Here is a 17,287-nt window from a genome sequence, read left to right on the forward strand (position 1 = left end):
GTACTTAGGGCAGAAGAATAAAGGCTGATCTTGTAAGGCTATCAACCTGCCCCCACCTCTCATATGGTAAAATATGGAGTTACTGGATGGAGTCTCAACGTGATGGATCACATCTCATTGTGTAACTTACTGTAGCATTGCTAGTCATGTTGATAAGTAAGGGTCAAGATTATGGTGTCGCTCGGCTGAACCAGGAAATGATATGCCGTGTCTGCCAAAGCTATCGGGCTCGTAAAGTGGGAGGGGATCGGTAGAAACGCAGAGTTTGGCATGGAAAACCTGCTAGCGAGCAGGTTAGTTTCAAGGAGTGAGTTACCATGGAAACTTACCAAAAGGTTTCGTTACATCTCTTTCTGGAACGTGGAACTCGGAGTATGCCTCTTTTCAAGGTTAAACAACTCAAAGATTTCACTAAACCCGCTACCTGGAATACCCCCCAGGGCACCCCTTACGGAAAGAAAACATATTTACCAATATATGATTTGAAATACATTTTAATATATTGTAATATATTATTTTCCATTACATTGACCAAGATGTTATATATGGAAATACATGGGATAATATATTGATGATAAATATATTACTAATATATTATAAACTATAATATATATTCATGTAATATATTGCAATATATTGCAGAATACAGCAATGATTGCCATTTTCCATATATGGCAATATATGTAACATTAATATAATATATGTGGTTATATATCCCGAAATATATGCAATTATGTGTTCATAAATAACCACCATAATGTATGCCGCTTTATATGGGAAAATGTATGGGTAATATATGTAAAGATATAGTGTCACATATATGTTTCATATATGGTAGAATATATTTTAAATATATGTACAATTATATGGAAAGATATATTGTACAATGCATGTGTACATATATGAGAACATGCCCATACAATGTACAGACATAAATGGTGATATTTACATTTAGTCATTTAGCAGACGATCTTATCCAGAGTGACTTACAGTAAGTTACAGTAAGTACAGGGACATACCCCGAGACAAGTAGGGTGAATTGCCTTGCCCAAGGACACAGCTTCATTTTTGCGCTGCCAGGAATCAAACCGGCAACCTTCTGATTAAGAACCTGATACCCTAACCGCTCAGCCATCTAGAAGGCATTCTAATAAGGTTGTCAACGGCAGTATTTCAAATGGAATCCCAATTCAAACAGTACCACTTGCTAACTGAAAATGTGCAAAACGTAAATACCTTAAGATTTACATTTATTTCGGGGGAAATGGCTAATTCAAGAGAAGTTTGCTGGAAGCGATCATTGTCAGTATATATTTCAAATATTTTTCCATAAAATGTACCCATATTTAAAATATATTCCACAATATATTGGACACATATCTGTACATATATTTCATGTATATATTTCCATATAATTAGGATTCCCCCATGAAGCTGAGGGAGAGGTTGAAGATGTCACTGAAGATCCCTGCTAGCTGGTCAGCACAGCCCCTGAGGGCCCTACCTGATATGCCGTCTGGGCCAGGTGCCTTGTGAGGGTTGATATTTTTGAAGCAATGCCTCACCTCAGCTACAGTTAGTGTAGTGTGCCTAGGTTTTCAGGTAGCTCCACTGCAAGGGGGGTCACTGTCCCTCTCAAAGCGAACATAGAAGGCATTCAACTTGTCTGGCAATAGGACAGAGGACTGGCTCTCACTGTAGCCTCTCCCTTTGTAGTCTGTAATGGCTTTAAGTTCACTCCACATGCGCCTGGGGTCAGAGCAATGGTAGCTGGTCTCCACCATGGTCCTGTAAGCCGTTTTTGTTGCTTTGATGGCCTTTACAAGGTCGTATCTGACCTTCTTGTATTGATCAGGGTCCCCAGAGTTAAAGGCGACAGGACGGGCACTTAGGCCTGGACCAGACCAACCCAGAGCTTCTGATTAGGGAAAGACCGGACAGCCTTCTTAGGGACGGCGCCATCGATGCAGTGTTGAATGTAGCTGGAAACAGTGTCCTTGTATTCATTAATGTCCCCATCTGCTGCCTCTCTAAACATCAGCCAGTACGTGGTATCAAAGCAGTCCTGGAGGGTCGTCACACTCTTGTCACTCCATAAGTGAACTGACCTCGCAACCGGTCTGACCTGTTTTAGCTTCTGTCTATATGCGGGGAGAAGAAGAATGGAGGTGTGATCAGCCTTCCCAAAAGCAGGGCAGGGGAGGGGTATGTAGCTGCCCTTGAATGCTGTATAACAATGGGCGAGGTTCTGGTCTCCACGTGAGAAGTCAATGTGCTGATAGTAATTGGGCAGGACCTTCTTCATGTTGACTGTTGAAATCACCAACAACAATGAAGCCTGCCTCTGGGTAGATATTTTCCAGACCATAGATAATCCCATACAGTTCATCCAAAGCAGCGGCTTTGTCTGCCTGGGGGGAAATGTAGACTGCACTCATGACGACCACAGTGAACTCCCGAGGTAGACGGGTCTGATATTTACAGTTAAGAGCTCAAGGACCGGAGAGCAGTGAGATGTTAGTAACGCTACATCCGTGGCCCATAGAAAGTTAACCATAACACAGACCCCTCCGCCCCTGAACTTGCCTGAATCAGCTGTCCTGCCCAGGTTTGAATCCCAGGGGGGGTACCAAAACCACTGACAAGAACTATCATCACCAGCTGTATCACGGGCACTGCAAAACCCAATGCCGGAGTGGCCATCGGGAGAATTCCCGGTGGTAATTGCTTTCTCTTTGTTTTTTCACAACTGAATTAAAGATTGTGTTAAGTTTGTTAAGTTACTGTGTGATTGATAAGTAAGCTAATACGCTACGCTAGGTTTTAAATTAAATAAGCGCATGATCAGTGCCATTATCAGTTGTTGTGCATGCTGTCTTTCTCAAACACAAGTGTGTGTACCAAGGTTGTTGCCATGGAGACAACCCTAAACCATCGTTGTGGAGGGAGTTAGCAAGATTAAGTTGATGCGAAAATAATAAAATGGATGGGAAAAAGTAGCCTGGCTGCCAGCCCAACTTCTCCCCGCCCACAAAAAAATGTGGTCGGGAAGTTGGGTCTGGAGGGTCTCGTATTGGGAACAACTACATAAAACCAGGATCTGGACGGACCAATGAAACTGCCAGGACGGGACAGGACAGGATGATGGACAGATGATCAACAGTAACGTAATCAACAACGTCACAAAAGAGCCCTTGGGTTGAATTCGTTTTCAACAAACAACATATTACGTTGCTCTGATTGGTTGTAGGTCTATCCAATTGAGCGAAGAGGCATTTGTTTTACGAGTTTGGTTGAAACACACCCCATAGTCACAGCCCAACGGAGAGTTTTCAGACTCATATTCTGACTAGAATTATGAGTATGACAACGTCAGGCTAGGGAAAAAGAGGCCAGGAGGAACTGAAAAAGCCAGGTAAAAAAAGGAAAGAACTTCAAATATGTTTTCTCAAAAGCCCTGATCGTTCAGGAAAAAATGTTGGGGTTGTCATTTCCGGCAAATATAACAATGTTTATATTACATAAAGCTCCAAAAATGTGCACTGAAATTAATGCAAAAAATCTCACGCACGCTACGCATGCCTGCATTCATGTAAAGTTATGATTTCAGCTCACATCGAAACCATAAACTATGTCCTAGGTCCGGGCTAAGCCCCGAATGTTTACAATTTATTACTCTGCCCCTGGTGGGGATGGGTTGGTTTTGGCCATTACACTCCTGGGCTTAAAATGGGTACCACTCCGGCCCTGGCATTATCTAATAATTCCAGAAATATGTGTGTGTCACCGACATCATTGCGGGCACTGTGCCCTATCTAAAATTCCAAGAATCTCTGTGTGTGTGCCACCAATTGTATCACAGGCACTATCATAGAGTTCAAGTAATCTGTATTTATGTGTTTCACTGCCACCTTAATCACTGACTGCATCACAGGCACTATGCACTAGTTTCTTAAACTCTACAAGATTAAAGGTTTTGTGCAATGGACAGTATAACAATGTGTATGCGTACACTGTGACTTGGACAGTCTGTTATGGATAGTCTTTAATACCATAACATGTATTAAGAACTCATTCAGCAATCTATTCTATTTTTCTTGCACTAACTGCATAACCACACCTCCTTCTCATTTACTTGCCAGCAACACTCAGCACTGCATGCTTAAAAGACCTATTTACACTTCATAGATGACAAACCATACACTTGAGAAAATTAATTTCAGAAATACATTATAACGGCCAAAGACATCATTCAATTCAACTTCTTAAACAATCCTCCTCTATGAGAAAGTCAAATCAAGAGCCCAAATGTCAGGCAGGCCCACTGAATAAAAGAGACAAATGAGAGAGGAAATGAGAATGTGACACAAATGGCCAACTTACCACTTCTCCTCTTCAGTGGAGGGTGATGTCAGGCTGAGAAAGGAGAAACATAACATAGTTAGCTAATTTACATTCATACACACACATACACACATGCATAGACATACACACACAAACTACTGATTTTGTTTCATACAATAAACACATGAACAAGCATATGTAGAAATCTCTAAAAGGTTTGAATGGAGTTTGGAAACGCTATACACTCAAGCAAACCATGGGTCTAATACAAATTGCTTTTGTTAGGGTAAGTTTTCATTAGCTTATAGTGGTTAACCTGGAAGTTAGCAAAGCCTCAAACTGGTATTTGCTTTGGTTGTAATGCAAACATACAAATAGCCAAGAGGTGTGTATGCCATATAGCAGGCAACGTCACCCAACACAGGTAGCCCCAGCTAAAGTACATACCTAAACTGCTTACACACTCAAACATCAAAAACACAACAGAGATGTTTCTGAAGAGTGAGAGATGCTCATCAGGAATGTTCACAGGCTGTTTGAAGAATGTAAGTCAGAATGTCAAACCCACAGTATCTTAATCCCTTAAATCTCACTGGTTTGGCATGTTTGGGGACCTTAAATGAAGAGACCTGGAAAATCACCTAAAAAATAGGCTTCTGTGTTAGTGTGTGTATTTTTCTGTTTGTGTGTGCAGTGCAGAGTTGGGTTGGTTACTCAAAAAAAGTAAGATATTACATATTACTAGTTACTTTTTTAAAGTAATGCTTTACTTTACTATATTTCTCATGGCTGAGAGTAACTAGTTACACTAGTAGTTACATTACTTTTGAATTACTTCGTAACATCACCTGAGATGCACTATAACTTACTTGCCAAATAACAATATATGTACCATAAGCCTATATATGCCCAAATCAACTCAAATTCTTATTATAATGAGCACAGGCCTACACAAGATGTTATGGAAAGACGACGATTCCATTGTCGAAACAGGCAACATTACCTCAACTATATATGCTCCTACAAGCCTGTTAAATTCTGATTTGGTAACTTGCTGTTGGAAGTCCAGTCGTGGCTAATCGGTCGGCAATGGCAAACTTTTATCAGCATCAGTGTCACTCTGTTGATCTGTAGCTCCTAATTTGGAGTTGGCATGTTGCCGTTGAAGATGTATTAAAAGATTAGAAGTTATGTTCGCGGCGGTGGAGAGGTGTTTTTGGCCTGGGCACAATGTACATTGTACAGTTAAGTTTTTGCCCTTTTGCGCAAGTAGTAGTAGTAGGCAAATGTGCAGACTTCCATCCCTCAAACAATGTCCTAAGCGGCTCTGCCATTATGTTTTAGCCTCTTGAATTGAAGGTCAAAGTGACGAGTGTTATGCTAATACTTGCTTGCTTGTTCTCCCTTTATTACAAGGAGGTGACCCATCCAAGCTAAACAACTACAGGCCAATATCAATTCTGTCAGTATTGGTAAAAATTCTAGAATCTCTGGTAAATGACCAACTCAAGGATTTTTCTTCAGACCAATGCCATTATGTCTACATTTAAATCAGGTTTTAGAAAAAAACATAGCACTACCACAGCGGCACTGAAGGTGATAAATGACATCTCTGTAGCACGTGATAAGAAACAACACTGTGCATCACTGTTTATTGATTTGTCCAAAGCTTTCGACACAGTAGATCATGATGTTCTAAAAAGCAGGCTCCTCAACTCAGGACTATCAGAGCAAGCAGTCTCTTGGTTCCAAAACTACCTCAGTGATAGGACCCAGTGCATTAAACATGACGGTCTCTACTCAAACAATTTACCAATCTGTAAGGGTGTACCCCAGGGTTCTGTATTAGGCCCACTTTTATTCACCATTTACATTAATAATATTGATAAAAACGTGTCGGATGCCAATTTCCATTTTTATGCTGATGACACAGTTATTTATTGCTTTGCACCGACTCTTAAACAGGCTGTTGAAAACTTGCAGAATGCTTTTATTGTCGTCCAAAATAGCCTTCATCAGCTGAAACTTGTTCTTAATGCAGATAAGACCAAACTCATGTTGTTTACTAGTTCTAGAGCTAGACCACAAAATGTCCCCTCTGTGGTCACTCTGGAGGGTAGTGTTATACAGGTGGTTACATCTTATAGATACCTGGGTTTTCTGATTGATGACTCCCTCACCTTTAAGCCTCATGTGCTCTATTTGGTAAAAAAGCTGAGGCTAAAGTTGGGTTTTTATTTTAGAAATAAGATGTGTTTCTCTTTCAATGTAAAAAAGCAACTTGTGGCTGCTACTTTTTTGTCTGTTCTGGACTATGGTGACTTGTTGTATATGCATACCTCTGTTCAGTGTCTTAATATGATTGACTCGGCGTACCATTCATCCCTGAGATTCATCACAAACTGTAAGGCTCGGACTCACCACTGCCAGTTGTACTCTCGGGTAGGATGGCCTGCTTTGTCCACTCGTAGGCTCAGTCACTACTGCACATTTATTTACAAGGCAATAATTGGTGTGCTACCTAGCTTTGTATGCTCCCTTATCATGCGGAAAAGTGCTGGTCCACACTTTTTACGTTCGCAGGACTTGGTGTTGCTTTCGGTCCCCAATGTACGGACAGAACAGGGTAAAAAGGCTTTTGTGTACTCTGCCCCCACTGTGTGGAATACGCTGCAGAAAGACCTAGGACTTGTTGAATTAATTTCGTTGAATGCCTCTAAGTCGAAAATGAAGGAAATTGAGCTGGACTCTCAAAGATGTCAGGGTTTTTAATAGTTTTTTTTCCTGGTTACAGAAATGGGTCTATTTAGGATTGTTGCAGTGTGAATTGATTTGCTTTATTTTTTTGTGCTATTTAAATTTTGTCCCTGTGTGTTTGTCTGTAACTGTTTGTCTGTAACTGTGGTTCATTGTGCTGCTGCCTGTCTTGGCCAGGTCACCTTTGAAAAATAGATTTTTAATCTCAATAGGTTTTTTCCTGGTTAAATAAAGGTAAAAATAAATAAATAATAATAATACACATACTGTAAAGGGAAGTTTTATTTATTTATTTTTCCTCCCGATATGCAGATTGCAGTAATGCAAGTAACGCAATTAACGAAAAACATTTTTTTATAAGTAACTGTAATGCGATTACTGAAGTTATCAACAGTAACGCGTTACATTACTGCATTACAGACAAATGTAATATTATTACAGTAACGCGTTACCCCCAACACTGGTGCAGTGTTTGTTTGTGTGATTCTAATCTATATGTATCTTTGTGTGTGTTGCGTCTGAGAGCTGGGGCCATAATCTATATCTATCTGTGTGCATGTCTGAAATGTGTGTGTACTTTGTGTGTGTGTTTCTGTGATCTATTCTGCATACGGTACTTTGTCCTCTGTGAGTGGGTGTATGCATGGATACTCACAGCACATCCTCAATCTTGGAGATTATGTGTTCAGCGCAGGAACGCTCTCTTTCCAGTGCCACACGGTCCCGCGCTCTCTCCGTGTCCAGCTTGGCAAGCTCAGTCTCCGCCAGCGTCAGACCCATGCTGCGCTTCTGCCTACACACACACACACACATCCACGCGCACACACACACAAATGAGTAGAATAAAGCAAAACAAGAGCATTTGTTCTAGTGAGTTATGATTTATTTAGGTCTATGTTGTCCCAGACAAAAACAATCCATAACAGATTAGTAAAATGCTAATATTGGATTGACCTGGGTCAGGTGCAAAAAACAATATAGTGGGCATAAGGCATGTGACGTTTCAGGGTGTGTGTGTTACCGGAAGTCCTCCAAGTTCTTCTGGATGTCAGCTAGGAGTGTGTCCTGGAGGACCTGTGTGTACTGTCTGTGTAACTCCTCAGGAATGAGCTCTGGTCTCCGGCGTTCTGAGGGGACACACAGCCTGTTACACACACACACACTGCTGCACACACTCACAACCACAGCGTTTATTGATTTTGTGAATACGATAGGAACACAATAAGAGCATACCCAGTTCAGAAGCGATAGAGTCAGGCACTGCGACTTTAAGGTTCTGTAAAAGAAAAAAAGGAAATATGTAATATCACTGTCGAACAGAAACTGTAAAATTCTGCTGCCCCAACAAATGCAATCCATATCAAACTACCATTGTTGAAAGTAGATTTGAAAGTATACTGAGCATCGTTTTGGTCACTTCTCTATTCCCTTTCGTTGGAAAAAGTCTAGAAAAAGTCCACACTGGACGGATTCATGACCTGAACCTTCCACCACAACCTGTCTTTCTGACACACACAAACATACGCGCACATAAACACACACTTATCCCTTTAAAAAAAAGCCTGTCCCGGCAAAAATCCCATAAATGTTAGCCTGTGACCATCCTCTGGCAAACCCCCAAATAAATGATAATGGCTGTATTAGCATTCATGCTAGCATTTCTTATTACATTTCTATAGATGCAAGCAGTTGGAGGTCAGTTACTCCAGTACACCTGAGATAACCACCACTGAGACTACTCATATTCAAATGTCTTTTGACAGTCTACAGAAATTAAACATAAGAACATGTTGATGTCAACACTAGTTCTACAGTGTGCCACAGTTACATTCTTAGCAGATAACCTTCCCCTGATAGGCTATGGGCCTTAATTAGGTTAAGTTGAAAGTAAAGGATTTGGCCAATTAGTTAGTTACCTAGGGAGTTGTACCATACAGCATGTTACATTATGAAACCCTGAATGGAAAATTGGCAAGGGAGAGTGACGACACCTGCTAACTTAGATTGTAGTCTGTTTAAGATAGAGGCTATAACAAGGGCATTGGGGCCGTGGAGGTTTGGATTGTGTGTGTGTGTGATGCCAGCTCACCGCTGCTCGGTCCATGAAGAAGGTGTGAAAGTCCATAAAGATCCGTCTGGTCTCTTTGGAATTGGTCTGCTTATATAGGTCGGCATAGAGGTAGCACAGCTAGGAGACCGAGGGACAACAGGCAAAACAACTTACAGTAATCAGCGAAACACTTCACATTTAATTAATTAACTCATCAACTGAACTAATTAATGAATAATCAACATATACACGGTTTGGTCCCTGTCCCTTTTACACCCCCTGCTGGTTCTCCTGTATCATCCTGCCTAGACCCTACACACCTGCCGCCCATTACCTCATCATCATGCTTACTTCAACCCGGCTTTCCAACCACTCCTCGTCAGATCATTGTCACAGCTATTGTGGTAGTATGCGCTTTTGACCCTCAAGCAATGCTTGATTCACTTGCCTTCTGTAAACCTGTTTTCTTTGTGCCCAGGATAGTCATCCGAGAACCCAGTCCCTGTCTGCATGCCGACCCGCTGATTCACCAAACAAGACCACAACTCAGGACTACACCCAATAAATCACCTAAATCGTATCTGTACTGCGTTTAGGTCCACTCTGTACTACACCGTAACAGATTAATAGAATATGCATGACCCCACTTTAGGAGAGAAATACATAATTATACGTAAAAGTCATACGCGTTGAGGTATGTGTGTGGTATCCGACATTGTTGACAAAATGGACTGTTCTCACCAGAGGTGCCGGATCAAACTGCGACACCACGTGATGTAGGAAGGCAGCCAAGTGAGCAGGTCTAGACTTGAGCAGCTCCATGCTCTGGAAACAGCTACACTGACCATTAATCTGACAGAGGGAGAGAGAGAGGGACAAATAGAGAGGAAGGAAAAAGAAAGAAGGGGAGATAGATAAATAGGAGAGGAAAAGGGGATGAGAGAAGCAACAAAAACAGACAGGAAACTGAAGCGTCTAAAGCCATAAAACTATTTTTACTGTTATGTACTCTTACCTGTTCCTGCTCAGTATCAAAGTAGTCATCCTCTGCTCCGATGATCTGCGGGTTGAGGCGGGAGGAGGGGCTGCCCACAACGGACTAGGAGACCAGAACCACAGTGCATTAGAGTCTGACAAGGACTGGATACACTGCCACACATACATGCCACTAAAACAAATTGAAATGCTATTTGGTCTGGGAGTAGGTTTTTGATCATATTTTTTTTGTGATAGTGTTTGACAGTGTATGCACACACGATAGTGTGTTTGACAGTATATGTACATTAAATACAGAGGTGTGTGTGTTTGTGCATGTATGAATATGCGTGTCTCACCAGATCGGGTGTGTCCTCTGTGTCGGGCAAGTGGCAGTTGATGCTGTCTCTGGGGGTCTTTGGGCTGTGGCAGGGGGTCTCTCTTTGGCACAAACTCTCGGGGAAAGGACTTGTCACCTGACAGAGACAAAACACCAGAACAATAGATCATTTCAAATCCCTCTGAATGACCCTTGGTCGAGCTGCCCAGGCATAACTATCGCCAATAAATAGACCAAAATGTAGCCAACAGTTTACCCACACTTCTTTTATTTATTAAGAAATTAGATCACTGTTGGCCTTCCAAATTGTGCTACAGTGGAAGCAATGTATTTCACACACACATAAATAGCAATTGATTATTTAGCTTCACATTTACATTTATGCATTTAGCATATGCTTTTATCCAAAGCTACTTCCAAAAGAGAGCTTTACAAAAGAGCATAGGTTACGGATCATAACAACGAGGTAGTCCCAAACTTTGCAAGCAGCCAAAACATGAAGCATACATTGTGAAAAACTAAACAAGTGCCAAAGGAAGATCCATAAGAGCATGCAGTTATACAAGTTACAAATTAAAACCTCAAAAAGTGCAAGACTGTACCTGTAGAAGAACAATCAACAGTAAAATATGTCACAGCGAGTACAAGAGTTAACTTCGTTATAACTAACCTACAAGAGCAACAAGTCTCTCAATAAGAATCATTGTGATCCTGGAGGAAACTAACATCAGGTCCAGTCAAGCATTCCTAAGTGCCGTTGTACTCCCGGAACAAGTGCGTCTTGAGCCTTTTCTTGAAGGTGGGGAGACAGTCAGTGTCCCTGATGGAGGTGGGGAGCTAGTTCCACCATTGGGGGGCCAGGCTGGAGAACAGCTTGAAGCTTCACAATCTGAATGGCTGCCATATTGTCAAAAATGACTCGGATACAAGCACTCTATCAAGCAATCTATTGAAAATTCACCAATTCATGGTGTCTATGAACACCAACATATTTTGTAATTGTTAAATATAAATCAGGAAACGCATACTGCTCATTTAACCTTTTACAGAAATGTGTAGACCTTCAATTTAAAGAGTTTAAATTCTCAAAAGCGATTTGAAGACAACAAATAAATAACAAATTATTTTGTGACATTCATAAACATCTATCAGGGGAGCGAAAAGGATAAGGAACAGTGTAAAATACCCCCAAAACCCAGTCAATCACCCCTTTAACCGGTAAACACTATTTGGAATGATAGTGCCAGTAGGAAAGGCTGGTTTCATGAGTGTGTGTGGGTTGGTACATACAGTGTTGTTGTTAGTCCAGGGCCAGTCACTGCTGCCCTCTCTCCGCGAGGAGAGGGTCTGGTCACCATCAGTCCATTCCTCCTCTGTCTCGCCATCCCTAGGCGACAGGGGGCCGTCCTGATAGTGGACAATCACACGCACCCACTCACACAATATATATTTGTGAAAACTGTGATTTTTGATGATTCTGTGTATTTGTGTTTGTTCTCACCTGAGGTGTCCCTGTGGCCTTACTGAGCTGGCCCTGTAGCAGTGGAATGTGCTCCTTGGCCTCCTTGATCTCCTTCAGTAGTTTGGGTGTGGGGTTCTTGCTATACTCCTCCTGCATTGCCTGCAGAGCGACGACAAACAGTCAACGCATGTCAGAACGGCGGCTGGGGGAGATACTGCAAGGCTCTTTGTCCTAAGTCTGTCTGGAGTGTTGGTGGACATGTACAGCACAGAGAAGTTGATGGTATGGGTGTGTGTGTGTGTGTGTGTGTGTGTGTGTGTGTGTGTGTGTGTGTGTGTGTGTGGGGGAAAGGGAAGTGCTTCACTTTCACATGGTCTCGTTTCTCTAGGCCTTGGTATAAGGGAACTGAGAGTAATAGTGCTAGAAGAGATAATCACCTCTATAATACTGTTGTGGTTAAATCAGATGACCCCTGCTGTCTACTTGGTTGCCATGGAATAGTATTGTTTGTTAATAGTGTAGATAGAAAGAGAGGGGGAACAAAACAGAGAGAGATAGGTGGAAGGAAAACAAAAAGAGAAGAAATACAGAAAGAGAAAAATAGAGGCACAGACAAGTGAGAGAGAAACAAAAAGGAATGGCTCTCTCTCATCCAGCTTGTCTGTCTGTCTGTGTGTCTGTGTGTCTGTGTGTCTGTCTGTCTGTGTCTGTCTGTGTGTCTGAGTTGGGATCAAATCATCTGTGCCAAAAGACCCTTATTCGAGTTTCATGGACTGCGTGTGTGGTTCTCTTCTCGTGTGTATGAGTGTAATTAGTACTCAATGGTTGTGAGCAAAGAAAAAAGGTTTCTGTCCCTCTCTTTCTGTCTCTCTTCACTCCCAAGCCTTGCCTGTAAGTCCTGGTACTCTTTAGTCAGCATTTTATGAAGGATGTCCACTTCTTGGCTGTGCACAGCACTGTTCTCTTCCTGCGGGGTGGGGTGGGGGGCGCAAATGAATGAAGGGTCAGAAATAAGGCATGAAAGACAGAGAAGGACAAAGATGTTGTCTAGAGGAGCGCTGGCTTGGGAAAGACAACCCAGAATTATTCAGGTTAACTTGTTTAACTGGTTAAGCGACCACAGGGTAAATGGTGGATGAATGAAACAAAAAAACTGGGAAGAATATAAAGCGATGATGCGGTGGAAAGGGATGTGTAAAAGGAGAGAGGATGAGAGAAAGAATATCCTCAAATTAAATAAGAAGAGTAAAGGAATTTAGGGAGTACAAAGAGTACTAAGTTTATCTAACAGTAATTATACATGGGGTGAGGAAACATTGTATTTCCAAGTTCTGTATGAACAAGAAGGTAGGAGTGAATAAGGTAAGAGAGAATGAATAAATATGAGACATCCAGAATAATTATGAAAAGTAGAAGGACCCTCATAAACAACATAACCCTAACCATACTTTCTCACTCGACACACACTCCCTATCTCATCCACACCCACGCAACTGTACCAAACATCTACATGCATACACATGCAATAACCCCTCGCCCCCCAACAACATACACGTGGACGTACCCAAAGAGGCAGCGGGGGGGTGATATGGTCCTGGGGGCTGGTGGTGGAGGAGGGGGAGAGACCACGCGACTCTCCCGACGTGGGTCCAAAGGAGTGGGGGGAAGAAAGGGAGGGGGACAGGCCTGGGTCTCCCTCCCCTTCCCCCAGGGGGATTTGGACAAGGCCTGGGGGTCGCCCCAGCACCGTCAAGGCAACATAGGAGCCCGCTGCAGAGAACAGGGTTAGTTTGGGGTACATGTTATTGTCATGAAGCCTGCCTCCATCATATGTCATGCTGTGTCATGTACATAGCTGATTTATCATGGTTTAATGCAACATTCATAGAAAGTAAGATGACTTACATTTGATAAGCTTGACAACTTCTACATGGTTTGAATGTGTTACTAAGGTCCCGTTAACCTAAGAAAAAAACATGATTGCAGCATTACATTAAAAAAAATGTTTCCAAAAAATTATATAAGCAGTATTCCTTTGACATCCACAGGTGATTCATTTTCAACCACTAAATAAATAAATACTAGTCAAACTTTGTGTGGGGATTTTACATTGGAGTTCCCCCTTCAGCCAACAGATGTCAGAGTGGTGATTCTGCAGAGGGCATTACACATGACCCATGATCTACTGCAAAAGCCTGCAGGGGTCCAGCCAACACTTGAAGAAGCAGGGGGCTCTCTTTGACTACTCTGTGAATGCGTCCTTCCTATGTGGTAGTCTCTTATCTAATGCGGCCGGATGGAGAGAAGTGTGTGGCCCCTGTAAGAAATCTAACAGCTGTTACAAATCAGGGAGTCAGGGTCAGATCGATGGTTTAGCAAAAGGAAGGAAGGTGGGAAGGAAACATTTGAAGAGTACATAATTGCAGTTTAGGAATGGGATGCAGGTTACCATGACGGTAAAAATAGTGGAAGATGTTTTACAGGAAAGGAATTTAAACTGGGCCTATGGGCACAAAAAGAGAACAGGGGTTCACCTTGATGATCCTATCACCAGTCTGGACACCAGCTCGCATGGCAGCGCCATCTACAGCACAGGAGCAGAAGAGACGAGGGAACATATCGTGGATCTGAATGCTGGCGTTCCAACTCAAGGTCCGATTCGCGTATTTGAAATACATTATTTGATCCACTTACCCTCCTTGACCAGTTGCACAAACACAGGGTTGTCTCCGCTCACCGTCAGCCCAAAGCCATTCTCGTCTTTCTGGATGATCACACAACGCTGGACAAGCCCTGCAAGGCGGGCAGACAGACAGGCAGACAGACAGACAGGCACAGAAACGTAGTTTATGTTACTAAGAGAAACAGTGTACTGATCCCAGGCAGACAGAAAGAGTGTGTGGGTGATGGAAAACTGTGTGTGGTGTGTGTATATGTGTGTGTGTGTGTGTATGTGTGTGTGTATTTGATTGTGAGATTAATGCACACTGGATGTTGGGTCAAACTAGTATAGACAAGTTCCTCCACAGCAAAGCAGACATATTACCCTCTATGAAACCAGATCATACAAATATTGATAAAGCTGATAGAGCTTCGGTTCACAGAGGAACATCTAACAGAGGGCATCTAAAGAGGGCAAAGCACTAAAGTTGCAAAGCTAAATTAAAGTTACTGTACTCACTAAACTGTACTCTCTTCTTTCTCTGACCAAAATGTATACTTTTTAACCTCCATTGATATTTTACATAACAATATAGGCCCATTTTATGTAAGATGTCCTTGAGTGTTTTGAAAGGCGTCCCACAAATAAAATGTATCATTATTACATTACATGCCTTCTGTCTCAATTCATAAAATAAGCATCTCTCCCTTTGACCAACTCTATTTCTAAACGACTGTCTCATTATAGTTTCCATATATCCTTCCCATAGATGTGCAGTAATCCCGTAAGCTCTTGATGGGTTGGGTAAAGCTGAATGACCCTGAAGGAACCTGGTTTGACTCATAGATAAGCACCTGTTTGGTGAACAGTGATATCAGCACACGTGCAGGGACACCTCCAATGGTGTTTGTTTGAACACCGATTGTGAGTGTTTGAGTTACAAATACAGGCTGAACACGTCACAGCAGGGTCAGTTACATTTTAGGGTATTCACGTTTATAAACTTGCCAATTAATCTTTATTGACTTGTGAGTTCGCCCTTCCAACTTCATTCAATGCATCTAATTTTTTAGGGCCTACTGATATCTACAGGCTAAATAAACTAATGTCAAAATGCTGTAGGCTTAGTCGTGTTTTTCCATTTATATTTGTATTAGTAATATTATAAAATCACATCCATCAATTTTATTGGCCCCTTAGTGTGGTGGTGTTGCTGTAAATTGTTAGCTAACTGATAGTGCTTATAGATTCAACATTCCATTGAACTTCTTTCACACAACTGTAACAATATATACATCATGGCAATTCTAAATGTTCAGAGGAAAATGGAATGTGCAACTGAAATGCAGGGATAGCAGCATGTGAGGTTCTTATGTACTGATGATCCTGTGCACCCTGCTCAGACACAGTTTATGCATGCCGCTAGGCGCTTGACCTAGAGGCGGCAGGAGGAGGAGCATGCACCCCTACTCATCAATGGATCGGAAGCGGAGAAGGTCAGCTGCTTCAAGTTCCTCGGGTTGAACATCAGCAATGACCTCACCTGGTCTGTTCACACGGACAAGGTGGTCAAAGCGGCCCGTAAGCGCCTCTTCTTCCTGAGGAGACTGAAGAAGTTTGGTATGGACTCAGTCATCCTCACTAACTGGTCCGTTCTGCTGAGTTAATCATCGGCAGGAAGCTCCCAGCCCTACAGGACACCTACCACACACGTTGCCTAAGGAAAGCCGGGAGGATTCTAAGAGACTGTTCCCACCCATCCTTCAGTCTCTTTACCCCGTTGCCTTCGGTCGCGCACACGCAGACTGGACAACAGTTTCTACCCAAGCGCCATCAGGCTTCTGAATGGACACTGATATGGACATCGATTTACTGCACACTAGTCACTTATACTCTGTCACTTTCAGCTACTGGTTGCACTATCAGTAACATTGCACTACTGTACCTCACTGTACCTCGCCACCAGGCTCCTGTATGGTCATCGACTTAGTCACTGATCTGCAAATTTGCACTATTGTACTGTACTCCACTTAGGTTAAAATAGGTTATAGGGTTGAAACAGGTTTTATGTGCATTTAGGGTTAGTATAGTGTACTGTTTATTGTTATCTGTAATTTAGGAAGTTTTAGTATTAGGTTTAGTATAGTCAATTATTTATTGCTATCTGTATATTTAGGAAGTCTCACTTATTTAAGCTCAGCATAGATGTAAATTATGTTACTTGTACTTATATGTTATGTTATGCCAGGTGCTTGCGTTGTCTTGTCTTAAGAATTTCAGTGCCCAGTCTAACCTTGTGTTGTTCTGTGTACCTGACAAATAAAAGACTTGAACTTGACCTCCCTGTAGTCTGTCACTGACACAGAGTTTCATGCATTCAAATTTCCCCCCAGTCATCTACACACCATACTCCACTAATTGAATGGTTACTTTTAAGTGTCAAAAATAAGTTGTACTATTAATAATACAAAAGCTGTGTCAAATTGCATGGGTAGTTTTGATGGAGAGCAATCTTCAAAACATGCCACACATCTTTCATTGGATATGGGTTGGGGCTCTCAAGGATATTGACCCTATTAAGGGCAACAAGTGGGAGTCAGGTGGCTGAACGGTGAGGGAGTCGGGCTAGTAATCAGAAGGGCGCCAGTTCGATTCCCGGCTGTGCCACATGACGTTGTGTCCTCGGGCAAGGCACTT

At 42.2% G+C, this 17,287-nt stretch overlaps 1 protein-coding gene across 3 annotated transcripts in view; it reads right to left on the reverse strand.

Annotated features, from left to right (window-relative positions):
* arhgef12b (Rho guanine nucleotide exchange factor (GEF) 12b) overlaps positions 1 to 17,287 on the reverse strand; it is a 122,634-nt gene that overhangs the window by 49,657 nt on the left and 55,690 nt on the right. For 2 of the 3 annotated variants that reach the window (XM_084698163.1, XM_084698162.1), the window contains exons 4-18: positions 14,623 to 14,721; positions 14,463 to 14,512; positions 13,834 to 13,891; positions 13,493 to 13,698; positions 12,818 to 12,895; positions 11,968 to 12,087; positions 11,757 to 11,873; positions 10,486 to 10,602; positions 10,167 to 10,250; positions 9,893 to 10,003; positions 9,191 to 9,289; positions 8,335 to 8,377; positions 8,123 to 8,228; positions 7,757 to 7,894; positions 4,384 to 4,416 (exon numbers count right to left, since the gene is read on the reverse strand). In XM_084698163.1, coding sequence (XP_084554289.1) covers positions 4,384 to 4,416; positions 7,757 to 7,894; positions 8,123 to 8,228; positions 8,335 to 8,377; positions 9,191 to 9,289; positions 9,893 to 10,003; positions 10,167 to 10,250; positions 10,486 to 10,602; positions 11,757 to 11,873; positions 11,968 to 12,087; positions 12,818 to 12,895; positions 13,493 to 13,698; positions 13,834 to 13,891; positions 14,463 to 14,512; positions 14,623 to 14,721 — 1,459 coding nt within the window. The remainder of the gene's footprint in view (positions 1 to 4,383; positions 4,417 to 7,756; positions 7,895 to 8,122; positions 8,229 to 8,334; positions 8,378 to 9,190; positions 9,290 to 9,892; positions 10,004 to 10,166; positions 10,251 to 10,485; positions 10,603 to 11,756; positions 11,874 to 11,967; positions 12,088 to 12,817; positions 12,896 to 13,492; positions 13,699 to 13,833; positions 13,892 to 14,462; positions 14,513 to 14,622; positions 14,722 to 17,287) is intronic. The other variant, XM_084698164.1, reaches the window with a different exon arrangement.

Source organism: Hypomesus nipponensis, chromosome 5 (genome assembly GCF_054491055.1).
Source record: "Hypomesus nipponensis isolate SF chromosome 5, ASM5449105v1, whole genome shotgun sequence".
In the NCBI taxonomy this organism is placed as follows: Eukaryota; Metazoa; Chordata; class Actinopteri; order Osmeriformes; family Osmeridae; genus Hypomesus; species Hypomesus nipponensis.